General features: G+C 43.3%; 2 protein-coding genes across 10 annotated transcripts in view; both read right to left on the reverse strand.

The window, feature by feature from the left end:
• Positions 1-7,313, reverse strand: part of Sptan1 (spectrin alpha, non-erythrocytic 1) — a 68,840-nt gene extending 61,527 nt beyond the window's left edge. For 7 of the 9 annotated variants that reach the window (XM_047525273.1, XM_047525272.1, XM_047525268.1 and 4 more), the window contains exon 1: positions 4,515-4,531. The gene's annotated coding sequence lies outside the window, so the exon portion shown is untranslated. Of the gene's footprint in view, positions 1-4,514; positions 4,533-7,173 lie in introns of those variants that run through there. The other 2 variants (XM_047525266.1, XM_047525264.1) reach the window with 2 other exon arrangements.
• Positions 7,314-16,537: 9,224 nt separating this feature from the next.
• The window catches only part of Gle1 (GLE1 RNA export mediator), a 36,135-nt gene continuing 33,171 nt past the window's right edge, over positions 16,538-19,501 (reverse strand). Inside the window, exons 15-16 of the mRNA XM_047525675.1 lie at positions 19,149-19,212; positions 16,538-17,558 (exon numbers count right to left, since the gene is read on the reverse strand). Of these exons, the coding sequence (XP_047381631.1) occupies positions 17,490-17,558; positions 19,149-19,212 (133 nt within the window). The 3' untranslated portion in view covers positions 16,538-17,489. The remainder of the gene's footprint in view (positions 17,559-19,148; positions 19,213-19,501) is intronic.

Genomic DNA, 19,501 nt, shown 5'->3' on the forward strand with positions numbered 1-19,501 from the left:
AAAAAATATTTTTAAAAACTGTCTTAAGTTAGTAAATAATGAAGGTTAGACTTAGTTACATACCTCCATTGTTTTTATCCCTAGGGAAACAAGATGGAAAAACACCAGGAAATTTTGTATTTAATTTGCTTGCTTACAAGATTTTCTTATAAAAGCTGGGTGTGGTAGCACATGCCTGCAATCCCAGCAACTCAGGAAGCTGAGGCCAGAGGATTGCAAGTTCAGAGTTAGTCTCAGCAACTTAGCGAGGACCTAAGCAACTCAGTGAGACCCTGTCTCTAAAAAAATATATAAAAAGGGCTGGGGATGTGGTTCAGTAGTTAAGGGCCCCTGGTTTCAATCCCCAGTACCAAAATATATATATATGAAAATAAAAAATAAGGTCTGGGGTTGTGGCTCAGTGGCAGAGTGCTCACTTAGCACATGTGAGGCCCTGGGTTCAATCCTTAGCAGCATATAAAAACAAATAAATAAAACAGGGCTGAGGTTACAGTTCAGTTGGTAGAGTGCTTGCCTCACATGCACAAGGCCCTGGGTTCAATCCCTAGCACCACAAAAATAAATAAAAATAAATAAAGCCATTGTGTTCATCTATTAAAAAAAAAAAAAAGAAAGAAAGAAAGAAAGAAAAGAAAAAGAAAAAGGGCTAGCTCAGCGGTAGAGCACCCCTGGGTTCAATCCCCAGTACCAAAAACAAAAACAAAAAATTTTATAAGGATATTTTCTGGGAAAGGTATAGATAGTTATTGTTACTCATAGAATGAAAACCACATTGCACATGAGTTCCTGAAAAACACCTAAATCTTCAGGATTAAAGTGTGGCATTTGTCCTGTCTCCTATCACAGGATACACTGAATTTCTAAAATCCTTTAGCTGCTATGAAAATCTCAAAGAAATAACATTTGGGAGAAACTCTTTGGGGGCCAGGGGAACATAATTCTGCAAAGGTTCTACCTGAGCACATCTCCCTGTTGGGGCCCAGCTTGGCGATGTGACCCTACCAATCCAGGGAGAAGGTCCAGCAAGGCCCTGCTGAAATTAACCAACCTAAAAGGCCCTCTTTGTCACGCCAGTGAAGTAGAACAAGTCAATTCTATACCAAGTGCTTTGGTCAGGCTATAATGGACTTTTCTTTCCTGCAGTAGATCAGCTGACGTCAGCAGGTGGGAGCTCTGCCAAGACACAACCCGCTGTCTCTGGGGAGCTGGACATCTGAAAGTCACCAATGTGCTCCCACTGCAATGGGCATTCAGATTTTTCGTTTGGGTGATTACTGGAGACCACAAAAAAGACAATGGGTTAATAAGAGTTTCCCCCTCTTAACCCAAAAGGGAGCTCTCTAGTTTATCTACCAGAGTCCCAGTTCCAGCCGGAAACCTGCCTGTAATCCCAGCAACTAGGGAGGCTGACGCAAGAGGATTACAAGTTGGAGGCCAGCCTTGGCAATTTAGCAAGACCCTCAGCAACTTAGCAAGACCCTGTCTCAAAATAAAAAACAAAAGGGGCTGGGGATGTAGCTCAATAGTAGAATGCCTTTGGGTTCAATCTCCGATACTGCAAAACAAAAAAAGAATTCCAGTTTCTTCTTGCTTCTAAAAGGGTAATTTCCACAGACCACTTTAAACACAGGAAAATTTTCATAAACACCACCAAGAATCACTGCCACCCAAAGGTGCTACAATCTCTCTCGCCCACAAAAACTGTCAGAGAGTTACTGGAATTTCTTGGACCCTGCCTGTGTGCACTACATTGCTTCAGTGACTAAGGCTGCATACTGCAAGAACCCCGCCCCTGTCCTGGCAATATGCAGCAGTCTGATAAGGTAGACTCCACAGAGAATGTTCTGGGTGGTCCCCAGCTTTATGAGATTAATCCCTTGAAAGTACTAGAAAGGAAGAATCTAGGAAATGCAGCCTCAAAAAAAAAAAAAATCTCCAAATTTACCAACCTGTTTATTCCACTAACTGCCTAAAAACCAAAGCTGAGGGACTTCCTAGAACATTTAAATGTTTATCTCAAAGCTACTCGTCAACTCTGATTTTGCCAATTAAATACATGTTCAAAGAGAATGAAGGAGGGGAAACAAAGTTCTAACATGTTTTCCATGTTTAAGGACAGTGTTCTGTTTAAGGGAATTCAAGGAAAAGGTTGTATGTTTGTAAATATTATTAGAGAATACTAAGGATGCAGATTATTTAGAAACACTGCAGTGCAGCAGTCAAAATCTTAGCTGCTTCATTCAGCAAGCAAAGTGACTTGATCTCAGGGGGATAAAACAGGAATTACAACTATGTCCTCTATTGTAATAAATGAAAAGGACCTGTCAGCATTCTTATAATACTGCCAGATCTCTGGGATGAAAGAGAGGGTCCTAAATGTGTAAGTTTAGCTAGAAATTTCTAATTAAATACAAAGACATATGCCTACAAATGACTCTTCATATCCAACACAAACTTATAAAACATTATCAACTAGAAATGGATTCATTCCTACAAAACAGATTTGGACATGAATATGTTTGTCTTCCTGATGAATGCTAAGAGACAACGGTTTGAGGCAGTTCTTAGTACTTAGGGAATTCTAAACACTTCCACCTAATCTATGGGAGCTTTGTGCCACTGTAGGAGCATGTACTTTGCAAAACAGGAGAGGCAGTGGGTGGGATTCACACTGTGTTAAGCAATACAAGGGACTGGAGATGCAAACATTTTCAAACCAAAGGTCAAATGCTTTGAATTCTACAAACTTGGCACCTGCAGTGAGTGGCTCAGGACGCCCTCACATGGATCTCAGAGTAGGAGAAATCAGCAGTTTCTCTGTGGAACCCCAAAAGAGAAGAAAAACAAAACAAAACAAAAAAAATATATATATATATATGTGTGTGTACATACATAATTAAGATGAAAAGAGACTATTAAGAACAAAGCACTGAGTGCCATTCTTTCAGCAACTGGAAGTGCTGGATTTTAAGAGGCATTAGGAACACAACAAAATGACAGGACATGAGCTATATTGCTATACTGTTTTCCAAGAAGAGGTTTTTAGGGACTAAAAGGATAAATGGATCATTCAGCTCTATAGAGAAATTCATAAACATCACCCCAAGGCAAAAGGTCACAGAAACCATTCATCAGTTTTGTTTTTGTTGCTTAGTCAGAGCCCAAATGTGCAGAACTGACAATACCTTTTTTTCCCATGGCTTAGAAAGCCAGCCTAATACTAAATTTTAGATTTGCAAAGCAAGAAAACTACATCCAGGGAATGTGGAAGGGTTCCGAGAACAAACCACCAAAAAATCAGTTAGCACCCATTAAAACTGAATACCAGTTGACTCTCGGATTAAACAAATTAACTCAAAACCAGCTTAGTTGCAGATTTTAGTGGCAGATCTGATGGTAAGCAAAGAAATAAAAAAGACATAAAGTAAGACTTTCAACACCATGAAAAAAAAAAAAAAGCAAATATTTTTGCTTAAAACCACATTCCAATCAGGATCATGGATCTGCAAGTCAGCCTTCACATCAATTAATTCATTTCAAGTTGTTAGCGCAATTCTGCAGAGGTGAGCAGGGACTTAGCTTTAAGAAAGCAAAAGATTCATACTGCATTGCATCAAAATCCAGAAATGCAAAGCAATGATGAGAAAACTTACTTCGGAATGCTTCCCAAATACTATCTTGCTGCTACTTACCTTTTAACCTGTAAAATTCAGATGAAAGGTATTTAAGTGCAACATAGTTACTAAAATTCAAAATAGGAAAAGGTGATTATGTGGCCTATTTTATAAATCTCATTTAAGTAATTAGCTGATCAGATTTATAAAAAGGCCTGCCTTGGATTTATCACCTGTAATCACTAGAAATTTCCAAAGCTTTTCTTTCTCATTTTAAGACATCAAGATAATAATTTCAAGGTTTTTTTTTTCTTTTTGGAAAAGGTCCAATTTTACCAAACACTCAAAAACCATACAAATAAAACAAAAATACACAAAAATTTTTTAGAAGTGCAAAATATAAACTCCATTTCATTACAGGGATTATGGGAGAAGAAAGAAGTCAGTGGAAAAGGAAACAAACCCAAGTTCACAATCTGTCAAATTTGAAAGATACTACTTATACTATATGTTTTCAAATCATAATTTCCCCAAATATCTAGAATTATCTCTTTAGTTCCTTGGTTCTTAAGAACCAAGTTAAAAAAAAAAAAAAAAAAAAAAAAAAGCAAACACTATGTGCAAACACCAGGTTGGCAGTAAGAAATAGATTCATGCCATAAAGAGAAAGAGAGGAAAAAAAAGATGGAATGCTTTGGAAATTTTATGTATACTAAGACTTCTGATCATGTAACACCAAAAACCCAAACCAACCCTAACCAATCTGTTTAACAGAAAGGTCATGCAGGCAGGGGTTTTTCCCCCTCTTTGGATCATTCAACCTTTTTGACACAGATGCGTCTCACTGCAAGCCAGGCAAAACCAAAAAGGCAACACATTTTCTGCATGCTGGTCAAATACCTGGACTCTGCGTTTACGAAACGATGACAACATGATGAAGGAATGTGGAGTCTAAAGAGGGGGGGAAGAGCAAGATAACAAGCTTCTAAGAGCAAATGGAACAGACTCATTCAAAATGAAGAAAATAGACCTGTTAAAATATATGAATAAAAGTGAAAATCCAATTTCAGATATTTTCCCAGCATGTCCTCTTTGATATTCCATACAGCATCTACATCTCACTAGGGATTTAAAAAGTGGAAAGAGAACCAAGGTTCCCAGGTCTTAGCTATTACTATCATCTAGATGTGCTGCCTTGGCCAAATTACATCCCACTGAGCTACCACCCCAGTCTGGCCTGAACACACTTTAAAAACTAAACATACCATCCCCCATCCACATTCTGATAAACTGAAAATTCCTTGACTAGATGATTTCTAATTCCCCTTTCATTCAGTAATATGAGTAATATTTCATGAAGTTATCAGAACAAGAAAGAACTCAAGCTACAAAGAAAGATATACTGGGCCTAGCGTGCAGGTCCACATCCTTTACAAAATACTATTTCCTGTTTAAAACTAGTACAAAAGGAATATGTAAAAGAGGTGGACAGGAGGTGATAGGTCACTGAAGAGCATCTCCAGTGAACTGGTCCCAAGTGATCAGCTATGTGGTCCTCCTCTGCATTCCTGGGGTCAGCATTTGCCACCAGAGTGTTGCATTCTTCTACAGTAAGGCCACAGCTGATGGGTTGAAGCAGATGTGGGTCATAACTAGTGGAGTTCTCACATAGCCCAAGGAGGATTGATTACAAAGGCAGGTTGCCCCCTGACCCTCTGTCCTCAGTGCAGGTTCAGCAATGACAGGAGGTGGAGGACAATGCCTATGGTCCACTTCTCAGGATCTGCAGTGGCCCCACCCTTTGGCATGAAGTCAGGGAAGGAAAAGAAGAGAAAATTCTAACTCAGAGGACCAAAAGATATGCTTAAGACAACTCTCCCCAACTAAACCTGTTCATCAGATTGCTTGACAGGCTTACATTGGGGCCTGCGACATATCGGATTTCTCCAATTAGATTACCACAATTCACTGCCAAGACCAAAAGCATATCAGAGAATAAATTACCAAACCGAAGGTTTACTATAAGAACTGCTTCACACTCTGCAGTACAGGGTAAATCCTGCTTTCCATTCTCTCCACTTAGGTCCCTGGGCAACAGTTAACACACTTTGAAGGGCCCTTTGAGTAATTATTGGCCCAGTTACTAAAAAAGGCTCATTGTTAATTTCCTGCAGAGGACTTTTACTGTAGCATATGCGCCCCCTGCCCCCCAGCATATTTTTTAAACTTTGACTTCAACTTGACCTTTCAAAATCTAACACATTAGCTGCAGTGAAAAGGAGAAATAAATGACTAGTTTCAGGAATGGGAACCGTGGCTCAATGGATTCATACAGCTGACTGTTCCTGCTGCTGTTCCTAAGATTTTGTTTCTTGGCTGCAAAACACCCCCATCCTTCCATCTTTGATACATTCTGTTTTACTTAAGTCCAATTGCTATGACGACGCAATTTCTCATTATGAAAGTACTTCATATGGTCTCTTCTGTTCTTCCCCGACAGCCATGATGGTTAAGTTTTTCTAAGATACCAAGATGAACACTGAACAAAGGACTTAAATATTTTAGGATCTATTATATAAAAGAGACCTGACAAGGTGGTGGAGCAGTTCAAGAATCATCTTAACCCAGCCTTCTGAATTATTCATGCCTTTCATTTAAAACATACTGAACCCTTAACAAGTCCCGTATTTATAACATTTTATTCCAATACCTAAGAGATTTTCTTAAAGCTCTTTTCTTTGGGAAGCGTCTAATCAAATTGGCAGGGCAGCTTCCAAACAAAAAGATTGCTCTATCATTCCTCACTGGCATGGTTGTAGAATTTTTGACAAACAATATACTGAAATAATACACTGCCTCCGACTTGAAAGACCCAGTTCCAAACACACAAAAAAAGCACTCTAAGCTATTAAGTTATTTGATGTGGGTCTCATGCCAAGCAAGCGCCGCATCTACCTCCTATTTACAAGAAGATCACAATTGGGGAGGAAAGAAATGTTTATTACAAGCAAAGAAAAGAAGCCGGCCCATCTCCGACCTTTCTCTGGTTAGAGAGAGGGCCGACAGTCTGGCTGCCGGGAGGGACTGAAGTCAAGGAGCCCTTTACTCTGTGCGCGGGGCTCTTCCTCCTTCCAGGGTGACCGGCACTGCCTGCGTTGACTCGGGAAAGCGGGCTGCACCAGTCGCTCCCACCCAGGCAGCGGGCCGGGGGCGGCGCGGGAGCGCCGGGCAGGGAAGGGGAGGCGGCCAAGAGCAGATCCGAGCCCCCACCCACCTGCCGCGGCCGGCGGCAGGGAGGGGCCCCACGGCCTGCGCCCCCTCCCCCCGTCAATGACAGGCGGGCGCGGCGGCCCGGCCCGCAGCTCCCCCGCAGCCCTCGCGCCACAGGGCGGTGGCGGCGGCTCGCCGGGCGGCTGGGACGCCGAGGGGGCGGCGAGGCCTGCGCGGCTCACCTGTCCGCGCGCCGGCCCCGCCCCGCCCGGGTGCTGCCGGCTCCCGCCCCAGGGTCGGCTGTCCAGGGCCCCGCTCCCGCCCCGAGCTGGCCCGCGGCCCCTCTCACCGGCTCCTAGGGGGTGAGGGCCGTGGGTGGCCGGGCTGAGGGGTGCTGAGGGACCGACGCGCCTCCGCGGCCTCGGCTCCACGCCGTTCGCTCCGCAGCGGATAGTGGCGGCGACGCGCGCGCCCCGCCTCTTTTATAGGCAGACACGCGCGCTCCCGCGGCGGGCGGGCGCGAGCGCGGGGGAAGTAGCTCAACGCGGAACGAGGGGCGGGGGAGCGCGCCGGAGGAGCGAAGGGGGCGGAGCTCCCGCGGGCTTGTCGCCCGACCGCTCAGCGGAAAGGGCCGAGCGCGTGCGGAAGGGGCCGAAGCGGCGGTCGCGGGGAGGAGGCGCGCGAAAACAGGGCCGGCATGAGGATGGAGAAATAGGGCGCGCGCAAGGGGTGGGGGTGATGGTGCAGTGGAATCACTGCCTCCGCCCTGGCGGCGCAACCTCCCTCCCTGCAGCTTGGATCCTCCAATCCTGCCCCTCCCCGCCCGCCCTGCAGAGAATCTGCACCGCACCCCTTCGCCCCTGGGAGCCCTTCCAGGACTGCGGCGAAGGGCGGGGCAGGGGCCATAGCTGCAGTCTGACTAGGGATGCTGCGCACCCCGGCCGGAAAAATACCTGGTCCCTATGGGTGAGATCACCCGAATGCTCCCCTTCTGTCCATTTTCCCAACAGGAGGCTGGCGCTGGGGACCCCAGTCAGCCTGCTCTAGTGGGGGCTGGAATCAAGAAAACGAGGATGATTTGGGGGCTCTGGGTTTGAGGAGGATGTAAGAAAAAAGGTCAAATCCGGATCAGAAAAAAATTGACTAATTCGGGCCATAAGCCTGTCATTACAAGATTTGGAGAATTGATAATTTATTTTAAAAGCTTTCGCTTTCTCACCAGTCACCAGTGGCATAGGGTACATCAGTTGTGTTTCATAAACAGGACATTCTGGTACCTTTCACCACAATTAATTGAACTATCTTTGTGAACAAGGCACTAAACTAAACATTTTGTGCGTTATCTTTTAATTTTTTTAAACTTTGCAATAATTTTACAAGGTAGATATTATTTCCCCATTGTATAAACGCACAACCGGACATTGAGACAGTCTCTTCTTCCAGGTCAGGCATCTAACAAGCTAGGGGTTGAATACAAGCAGTTGGAACTACTGCCTTCTTGTACAAAAGGGAGAGATTGTGATGCAGGTGAGAAGACAAAAATAAGATTCCTGCAATTTGTTCTTTAGTGTCCTAGCTGTTTAAAGGCCTGACTCTAAACTCTGTAGTCAGAAACCCTCCATTAGAAATCCCTTTCCCTACCCCCATTTCAGGGACAGCTGTGCAGGCGACAGTCATTGGGAGTAACACCCAGCTCATTCCTGTGCAGTCAGGCAGACAGAGAACTCTAGCCCAGGAAGGCCTCAGTCTCCTGGTTACCAAGCAGTCCTCCTCTTTAAATAAATATAAAGGTGCTGGGCATTGCACCAGAACCTGGGCCCAGGCCCAGCCCTGTGCTTCTTGGTCCTCTGCAGTTTGGCTGCTTCTTTTGGACCTGGGATCTGGAACCTGGTTTCTAAAATGCCCTGGCTGTGGCCATGATAAGAAGGAAAAATTGCCCTATTCCCACTCCATGGGAGTACAGAGGAAAAAAAAAAAAAAAGGAGTGGCCACACCCCTGAAGCAGCTCTACAGAATCTGGAGGAAAAGCGTAGGAGCTGAGAGGCATTTCCTGCAATCTTCAATGCAGAGAAAACAGGGCTGGGTAGCTCCCGGGGTGGGGTGGGGTGTGGGGGGGAGTGCATTTCTGAAAACAGCTGATGGCGTCCATAGCCTCTTCTCCAGCCAGCCACAGCAAAATTTTTAATCAGATGTTCAGCCCTGGTTACAAAATGGCTAACACAATCAGCTCTCCAAAATTTCTAAGACCTTTTGCTCCAGCAAATGGTGGGCTCAGGACTGTGGGTTTTTCTTTTCAATCACCTTGGCCCCATAATGAAATGGGGGTTTTACTGCTTCTACCAGATGTAAAACAAATTGGAGACCCAAGAGAGAGCTCTGTCTTGATATAGAAACTAAAGTCTTATTCGTCGACCCTTTTTCGGATCTGAGCCATGGCCAAGAAACAGCATCCCAGCCCTCTCCAGCTCCCACTCACTCACCCACCCCAGTCTGCTTTTGGCACTGGAAGCAGATATTTCAAAAACCATTCTTCATGTGTTCTATTGTCTGACTCCCTCCCTCCCACCAATTTCAGCAGATGCCTTACACTCTACTAGGTGTAGGGACAGGAAAAGGACAAAGCAGATAATGACCTTCTTTGTTTTCTGAATTTGAGAAATTCAGGGGGGAAAAAAAAAAAACACAGGACAGTGTGGCAACTCTGCAAGCAGTCACTCCATGCTCAGTCACATCTCTCTCTGCCTTCTGAGAAGCAGAGGGCAGGAATGGATTCTGTGCTCCTTTGGGTTCCAGCAGTCCACTGAAGGCTTTGATATACACCCTAAGGTCCCAGCACCTTCTCAAGTTGTTCAAAAGGTCAACTGTTGGGAAATACACTGACTGGAATGTTCCAGCCACATATTTCTCTAAGAGAAACACTCCCTTCCAACCCCCCAGAATTCAAAATAAGCACTTGAGCTATTTTTCCTCCCTCTAAAGGAAGGAACTGATTGGGAAGAGCCACGCTGCAAGGGGACTGCACCTCTTTCCAGATAACATTCTGCAGTGTCAGGGCTGGCCAGCAATAGCACACTTCTTCCAAACACCGTGACTGGATAAACTTTGAGGACATTATGCTAAGTGAAATAAGCCAGACACTGAAGGACAAACACTATATGATTCCATTTACATAAGATCCCTGAATTGCCAGACTTACAAATTAAAATAGTGGTTACCAAAGGTTGAGGGGAGGAAGAAATGGGAATACAGTTTTCATCTGGATGACAGAAAGTTCTAGACAGTGATGTTTGCATAACATTGTGATTGTACTTAATGTCATAGAACTGTACACTTAAAAATGGTTAAACTTTTGCTCAGTTCAGTGGTGCACAGCTATAGTTCCAGCTACCTGGGAGGCTGAGGCAGGAGGATTGCAAGTTGAGGAACTTTGCAAGACTGCCTCAAAATAAAAATAAGAAGGACTGAGGATGTGCCTCAGTGGTAGAATACCCCTGGGATCAATCCCTGGACTGCAAAGCAAAACAAGAAACCAAACATAAGTGATTGTTTCTGAGATCAAGTACTTCCCAGAAGAGGCTTGATTGCTGCTGGAAGCTTGGTTTCATCAGGCTGACTTGCTTAAAAGACTCCAGATGACAGCAGAGGGGTGAGCACCTCCTTCCCTTTGCCTGAAGACTGTCCTAACCCAGCCCCCTTTATGTCACCTGTTTCATTGTGAGACTGTCTAATAGGCTGGAACAGTCCCCATCCCTCCTGTTCCTCTTAAGTATATTGACAGGATTAGTTTCACAAACCATGTCAAATCTTCTCAGAAAACTTTAGTAGCTTCCCATTGCCTACAGAATTCCCAAACTATTTAAATGAATCTTCCAGAGCCTCCACAATCTTGTTCCAATTTACCTTACCACTTACGCCAACTGCCTGGGTTTAGCCATTTCTATAACATGTTACAGCTGAGCTCGTGATGAACTCCTGTAATCCCAGTGGCTTGGGAGGCTGAGGCAAGAGGATCACAAGTTCAAAGCCAGCCTCAGCAACTTAGTGAGGCCCTAAGCAACTAGCAAGAACCTGTCTCAAAATAAAAATAGAAAAATAGAAAAAAAAAAAAAAAAAAAAAAAAACCGGCTGGGGATGTGTCTCTGGGTTCAATCCCTGGTACCAAAATATTTTAAAAATAAAATATCTGGCTAGGCACAGTGGTGCAGGACTGTAATCCCAGTGGTTCAGGAGGCTGAGGCAGGAGGATCATGAGTTCAAAGCCAGCCTCAGCAAAAGTGAGGCACTGGGCTGGGGTTATAGCTCAGTGGTAGAGGCTTGCCTAGCATGTGTGAGGCACTGGGTTTGATTCTTAGCACCACATATAAATAAAATAAAGGTCCACTGACAACTAAAAAATATTGAAAAAAATAAAAGCAAGCACTAAGCAACTCAGTGAGATCCTGTCTCTAAATAAAATACAAAATAGGGCTGGGAATGTGGCTCAGTAGTTGAGTGCCCCTGAGTTCAATCCCCAGTACCTCCCCCAAAAAAGTTACTTATTTTTCCAACTTCATGCTTTTGCTGTTTTCCCCTCCAATTAGGGTGCCCTTCCTCCCCAACACTCACCCCTTATTACTGCCTGATAAATCTAATTCATTTTGAGTATATGTATGTAGAACCTTTCTGGAAAAGTGGTTTGGCAATATGGATTGAAATATAAAGTTTGCATTCCATTTAATCCAGTAACATTACATCTAGGGATTTGCCTTAAGGAGGCAAGACAATATATATATATATATATATATATGTGGGGTGGTGCCACCTGAATGCCAGCTACTCAGGAGGCTGAGGCAGAAGGATTGCAAGTTTAAGGCCAGCCTGGCAACTTAGTGAAAACCTATCTCAAAATAGGGAATGTATCTCAGTGTTTACGTAGCATGCGTGAAGCCCTGGGTTCAATCCTCAGTAACACACACACACATGGAATTATATTCATTTATCTGTGAGTATATGTATAGAGATGGCTAAAGGGATGTTTGTTCACAATATGTACCTAGGATAAATGGATTCTTGGACTTTTTTTTTGCTTCTTTTATTTATTCATTCATTCATTCATTCATTTATTTATTTATTTATTTATTTATTTATTTCTGGTGCTGGGGAGTTGAACCCAGGACCATGAGCATTCTAGGCAAGTGTTCTACTGAGTTATATCCCAGCCCTTTACCTAGTTTTTAAATTTCTGGATAGTTTTCAGTGCCTGAGCCACGAATCTCCAGGATACTTGCTTCCTGCCTGCCCGCCTGCTTGAGCTGGAATGCCAGTCTTGTCCAGTCATTAGAGCTCATTGTCAGCTCATAGGCTTTCAGGCCTTTGGAGTCAGACTGGAACCACACCTCCAACTTTCCTGGGTCTGCAGCTTGCAGGTGGCAGATCGTGGGACAGCTCAGCCTCCACAACTCCAGGAGCCAATTCTTCGCAATGAAGTCTACCTACTTTCTATTGATTCTATTTCTCTGAGAAATCCTCACACAATAAACCCCCATAAGCCCATTACCCAGCTTCAATAATCGTCAGCATTCTGCCTTTGGTATTTTATCCATTGCTTACCTGGCTTACTTTTCTTTGATGGGTAAGGGTGCTAGGGATGGAATCCAGGCCTCATGCATGCTGAGCATTTGCTCTGCCACTGAATTACACACCCAGTACTGGGTGTACCTTCAAAATAGCATTTTGCAAGTTTGTCTGCCACCCCTTTTTTAGGACCCTGCAGTAAAGATCTCTGAGAAAAGCTACCCTTAAATGAAATCCCATCAAGCAAGGGCTCCAAGAACTTAGTTATAATCTCCAGTAAATTAAATTTCGACACCATTCACCCACTCCACTTTGAGGAAGTGTTTTGCAAAACCTGCTTAAACTTTTCATCCTGCTACAAGTTGATGGCTTCAAGACCACCTTAATCACCAGAATCTGGTTTTAAGGTTGTAGCTTCTAGAGTTTGATTTTGTCACCTCCTTGGAATGACTGTATGAACATGAAGGATTGTTGTTTTTTTGGTTTCAGGGGGGGTTTTGGTAGTACTGAGGATAAACCCCAGGGCCTCACACACTAGGCAAGTGTTCAACTGTGTGAACTACATCCCCAGTCCTTCTTAAAATTTTATTTTGAGACAGGGTCTTGCTAAGTTGCCCAAGCTGGCCTAAAATTTATGATCTCCTGCCTCAGGCTCCCAAGTAGATGGGATTACAGGTGTGTGCCACTGTACCAGGTGCATGAAGGGGTTTTTAGATTTTTTTTTTTGGGGGGTGGGGTGGGAGGGCACCTTTTAATTTTGAAATAATTTCAACTTTGCCAAAATGTTATTAGAAATCCCATGTACCCTTCATCCAGATTCCTCTATTGTTAACCTTTGACCATGTTTGCTTTATTATTCTGTGTGCATGCACATATACATAGAATTAAAAATATGTGTACACATATCTATACATATGTGTTCATCCCCTCTCCAAACCATTTGAAAATAAGTTGTAGACATCATTCCCATTTACTTCTGTATTTGCTTATCAAAGTCAAAAAATTAATGTTGACAAACTACTATTATCTAATACATAGACCTTATTCAAGTTTTAAAAATTGTCCCAATGGTTTTTATTTATTAATTTGTTTGTTTGTTTTGTTCCAGGCTGGCCTGGAACTTGTGATTTTCCTGCCTCAGCTTCCCAAATTGCTGGGATAACAGGCATGCACCACCATGTCCTGCTCTGATACTTTTTGTAGCCAAAAACCAAACAGGCAGAGAATCATTTTCTCTGGACCAGGTTCTCATTCAGGGTCACGTTCTGCATTTAGTATAAACATCCTGAAAGAGCTAAAACAAACAAAAAATGTCTCTAGAATACATTAATTTGTATAAACTGATATTTTTTAAAAAATGGAGTCTGGCTGTAAACTAGAGGATAAACTCTATCACAAGTGTTTTTGTAAATGCATCACACAGCTGGAAAACTACATCTCTCCTCTCTGTTTGCTGTAGGTCCTCAGGAAATCCACTATCAGGAATTCATTAGGTAGAACAAAGAAATGGCCAGGTGTAATAAGGAAATGTAAGAAGCTCTGTGGACTACGATCCAGTGACTTGGGAGGCTGAGGCAGGAGGATCACAATCTGAGAACAGTCTGGGCAACTTAGCAAGACCCTATCTCAACATAAAAAATTTTAGGGCTGAGGAGATAGCTCAGTCAGTAGAGTGCTTGCCTAGCAATCACAGGGCCCTGGGTTGGATTCCCAGCACTGCAAAAAAAAAACAAAAACAAAAACAAAAAAACAGCGGGGGGGGGGGGGGGGCTAAAATACAGCTCATTGGTGGAATGCCTGCTTAGCATGGTCCAGGCCCTGGGGTTCAATACCCAGTACTACTCACACACACCGGAAGCTGTGACTCTTAAAAGAACTTTAGTTATCCTGGCACTGAGATGTCCAAACCTAATCGTGTCACTGCTACCATCACAGGAAGTTTGAGAAGGAGGGGAAAGGTCCAAAGCATGGGTGGGAAATTCCCAGGGCAACTCTATTCTTCTCTACAGTGGATGTGTGGAGTTCCTGTTGTACTGGAATTTTCAATGCATCATCACATTTGCTCAAAGATAATACAGGACAATGATATGACAAAAATGTGGGCACTTAGCCTGAGAAATGAGGTCAAGTTGGAAAGAAAGCCAGCAGACAAGTACTTGAGTCGAAAAGCAAATGCAGCTTTTGGCATGCTATGGTAAGGAATCTGATGCTCCTACCCAGGTGGAGCTACCTCAATCCGCTGGTGATCATGATCTCTGAGACGACACTATCAGTGGATATCAAAGTCCTGGCCTCCCAGTGCTCTCCCTTCTTGGTTTACCTTTGAGAATACACCAGGAATACTGGTACTGACTGACATGAAAAACGCTAACCATGTCCAGAGGAAGAATATTAAAACACTATGAGAAACCTTAATACGATCTTGTCCATTGAGAGTTTTGTTTGGTTTGGTTTGGTTTTTTTGATTGGCTGGGGACTGAACCCAGGAATTCATGCATTAAGCACATACTCTTCTACTAAGCTACATCCCCATCCCCCAGTGATTTTTTTCATACTTAATTTTTTCTCCTTTTTAAAAAAATGTTTTACCTGTTAGTATTGGGGATTGAACCCAGGGCACTTAACCACTGATCCACATCCCCAGCCCTTTTTATTTTTTGAGACAGGGTCTTGCTAAGTTGCTGAGGCTGGCTTCAAACTTGTGATCCTCCTGCCTCAACTTCCTGAGTCACTGGGATTTTAAAAGCAAGTGCCACCATGCCCAGCTCCATCTCTTTTAAAAAGGTGAAACATAGCTTGGGAGCAGTTACACATGTCTGTGATCCCACTGGCTCAGGAGGCTGAGGCAGGAGGATCCAAAATTTGAGGTCAGCCTTAGCAACACAGGAAGACCTTTTATCAAAATAAAATATAAAAAGGGCTGGGGATATGGCTCAGTGGTTAAGCACCCGAGTTCAATCCCCAGTACGAATAAATAACATAATACAACATTATATAAAATAAAATATACGGAGTCTTGCTGTATTTTAAGTGCCAAACTCTTGGGCTATTTCCTCTGAGGTACTATTTCCTCAGCCTTCTGAGTAGCTTGGACTGTAGGTGTGTGCCTAACTTCATGTTTCATTTTTGGGCATTCCTTCATATATAATCTTACATGAAACTCCACACATATAGCACATACAGCAACAACGGCAGCAAGGATTCCAGAGCCCCATTAGGGCCCCATTCGATGACTGTGCAAAACGTGAGCTGTCCAGCTCTGATAGGCGCCAGTTTCCAGTTAGTGCCCTAGATTTTCAATTGTTAATGGGCATATTTTTCAGCAGAGGGCAGTAGTATCTTAAAGGAAGGGATGCCCTTTTGAAATCTGCACCAAGCTCCATCCGCTGACTGACCTAGGGCTGAACTCCATCCTTTCCACACCCCCCTTGTCCTGAAGTCAGTGCTTCCCAACCTTTCCATGTTCCTGGCAGTGGTACACAGAAAATGAGGTTGTTTGTGAGGCACTGGAAGTGCGCATGGCACCTGGCCATGAGGATTCCACTCACCAAGGCCCTGAGCAGCAGCCCTGCAGGCTGAGGAGGAGGGAGTGCCAGAACACTCCAGCTGGGAAGCTCTGCCCTCAGAAGCTGGAGTCAAGCGCAACTTGAAAGTAAAGAGCAGGTGAATGACCACAAAACCTAAAAGTGAGTGGAGACCACATCTCCTGGGTGTCTCAGAGCTCTGCCTGTGTCTACTGACAGACTTCAATATTTTCACATTTTTCTCTTTTTCTTTCCTTGGGAGGTCAAGGTCATGAAGACAAAAAGAGTGCTGAGGAGCATGCCTACAGTCACAGCATTTCAGGAGGCTGAGGCAGGAGGATTCCAAGTTCAAGGCCAACCTGGGCAACTTAGTGAGACACTGTCTCAGTCTCAAAATAAAAATAAAAAAGTACTGGAGATGTAGCTCAGTGGTGGAGCACTTCTGGGTTCAATCCTCAGTACTACACACACACACACACACACAAAAGTCAAAAGAGGAAGAAGCACATCATTTCATACCTAGATTTGTATACTACAAGTGCACAATTCCCCTAATGATTTAAACAACTCAAGGTACAGGAAATTGATTATATTAAATCAACTATATGTCAGCAATGGATATTTTTTAAAAATTAAGCTTTATTACTTATTTTTTGGCACTGTAGTCAGGATTCATAGAATGGGTCACTTCAAGTTACTTGGATACCAGTGAACACATATACCCACAAAGCACCCAGCATAGGGGGGCAGATCTGTGGCTGCTGCCTCTGCAGTATAATAGAGAATGAGTCTTTCCATAAAACAAATTGAAGGGGCTGGGGAGATAGCTCAGTCGGTAGAGTGCTTGCCTTGCAAGCACAAGGCCCTGGGTTCGATCCCCAGCACCCCCCCAAAAAAAAAAAAAAAAAAAAAATTGAAATTTTTATCTGAATATCCAAGTTCTGAATTTTGGCAGTGGCTTTAGTCAGGCAAATTAATCATCATTTATTACTTGGAACAAGTAAAAAATTATAATTCCTCCCAAATGTCTTTATTTAACTACATATCACACATCTCCTTTGCGTTTAGAATTGCTTCACAAGTCGAGAAAGGCAAAACCACCATAACCCAGACCTGCATGTAAGGATTTGGCTTCAACCATTTAATGATACTTTGAATGATATTTTACGAGTCTCTTTCTGGGAATTCATCTGAACAGGGATGGGTAGGGGATGAAATGGTGGACTCAGTCCATCTCAGAGTAAAATGGTTAAGATATCACCAACTTTCTGAACAACATCAGAGACAAAGGAAATGAAGAGATCAAGTACTAAATACCTCTGCTCACAAATTCTGCTAAAAAACAGAAAAGCCAGTTGTATTTAATCTAGGATGTGGATGCCTTAATGAGTTATCAAATCTGTAAAGGAATCACTAAGATTTTGTGACCCATGAAAATCTTCGCTCCTAGTCACATGGTCAAATACATAAAAGCACACACTGACAATTTTCTAAATTTGACATGACTTCTTCCAAACACAACTGTCTTCAGTTGCTTTATTCTTGCCTCTTTGCAATACAATGGTGCTGGTGGGTGATGGGAGTGACATCAGGAACGCCAGAAGGAGGAAGTCAGAAAGCCCTTAGGGACAGGAATCTCCTTGCGTTGCAAACATTTCTGGTAAAGGAAAGACAAAAAGAGAATGAGTTTCTTTCGCGTGTGTGTGTGTGTGTGTGTGTGTGTGTGTGTGTGTGTTACTGGGATGGGTGCTCTACCATTGACTTACACCCCCCAGCCATATTATATATATATGTATGTGTATATATATATATATATATATATATATATAGTTTTTTTTTTTTTTTTTTTTAACCAGGGGTACTTAACCACTGAGTCACATTCCCCAGTCCTTTTTTGTATCTTATTTAAAAACAGGGTCTTGCTGCATTGCTAAGGGCCTCACTAAGTTGCTGAGGCTGGTTTTGAACTTGCAATCCTCCTGTCTCAGTCTTCTGAGCTCCTGGGATTATAGGCATGCGCCACCATGCCAGGCTATATTTTAATTTTCACTTTGAGACAGGGTCTCACCAGGTTGCCAAGGCTGGTTTTGAACTTGTGATCCTCCTGCTTCAGCCTCCTAAGTGGAATTACAGGTGTGTGCTTCCACACCTAGCTCAGAATGAGTTTCTAATAATACTATATCTTATGCTTTACAGTTGGAAGAAATTGGGAGGGACAGAAAGCAAGTTTAAGTCCTATGGAAAAGTGGACCAAAAAGGAAAACATCCATAAATGAGACTGAGGGTTCTGTGTAAGACTAGAACAAACGAAGTGCTATGCTGTAATTATGCCTGTCCCCTTTGTCCTCTACAGTCTGGTCTCATCTGTCATCATCCCTATTTTCCCAATTGGGCTCCTGGAAGCTCAAAGTCAGTGGTTTACCTTAGTAGACCTACTACAGAGTTTCAAATTATTTGTGAAAATTAACCTCTTAACCCTAATAAAACAAAAAATTTTTAAAAATAAAATAAATAGGGCTGGGAAGATAGCTCAGCTGGTAGAGTGCTTGCCTCGCAAGCACAAGGCCCTGAGTTCGATCCCCAGTACCACAAAAACAAAACAAAACAAAACAAAAAAATAAATAAAATAAAATAAAATAAAATAAATACTTTAAAAAAATTAACCTCTTAAAACTTTTTTGCACTTGGAAATAAGAGGGGAGTCCAACTGAAAGTACAATCTCTTCTTGTGGAGAAAAGTGATCACACTTACCAGGTCCCAAACTCACATCAGAGAAAAGAACTTTGGTCAACAAGCAAAAATTGTATTGGTGAGGCCAGGCATGGTGGCCACACCTGTAATTTCAGCTACCTGGGAAAGCTGAGGCAGAAGACTGCAAGTTCAGGGCCAGCCTTGTCTCCAAATAAAAAATGCAGGGCTGGGGATATAATTCAGTGGTACAGCACCCTTGGGTTCCATCCACAGAATCACCAAAAAAAAAAAAAATATTGGTGAGAGAAGATTCATCATATTTATTTTATTCATCTCTTAGGATGGCTGCTTCATAGGCAGCATGGAGAATGGCACACAGGAGGAAGATGAAATGGCAGCCCCAGTTCAGAGGCAAGCAGGAATCCTTAACAAACAGCAGGGCCTGGATGAACTAGAGGAGGAGGCTGCCATCAGTGTTTGGAGGTGCAGGACTTGTCAGGCACAGGTGCATTTCAGGTCAACAGTTTGAGATGTGCTGGGCTGAGGACATCTTACCTCCAAGAACTGCTTGAGGCGTATGAAAGAACCCATCTGTCCTGAGCTTGTGATGGCTTCGATTCTACAGGGAGAAAAAGAAGACTTGTGAACCCCTCATGAAACACCTCTTTTGAGGGTGTGTATCAGCGTACTATTGATCTGGAGTGCAGGGTGGACCCAGTGACTCGCAGGGCTGGCTAATAAGCTAAGGGTGCTGCAGCTCTTCCAAACGGTCCCAACCTTTTCAAGCCAGAGACAAAGGAGAAGAGAGCACTGCTTTCCAAGGTCTTTATGATCAGGACTTTGCCATTAGCTTCCTCATCTGATTTGAATGAGGGAACTTGACCTCTTGGCTTAATTCATGACTACAT

Source organism: Sciurus carolinensis, chromosome 14, assembly GCF_902686445.1.
Source record: "Sciurus carolinensis chromosome 14, mSciCar1.2, whole genome shotgun sequence".
In the NCBI taxonomy this organism is placed as follows: domain Eukaryota; kingdom Metazoa; phylum Chordata; class Mammalia; order Rodentia; family Sciuridae; genus Sciurus; species Sciurus carolinensis.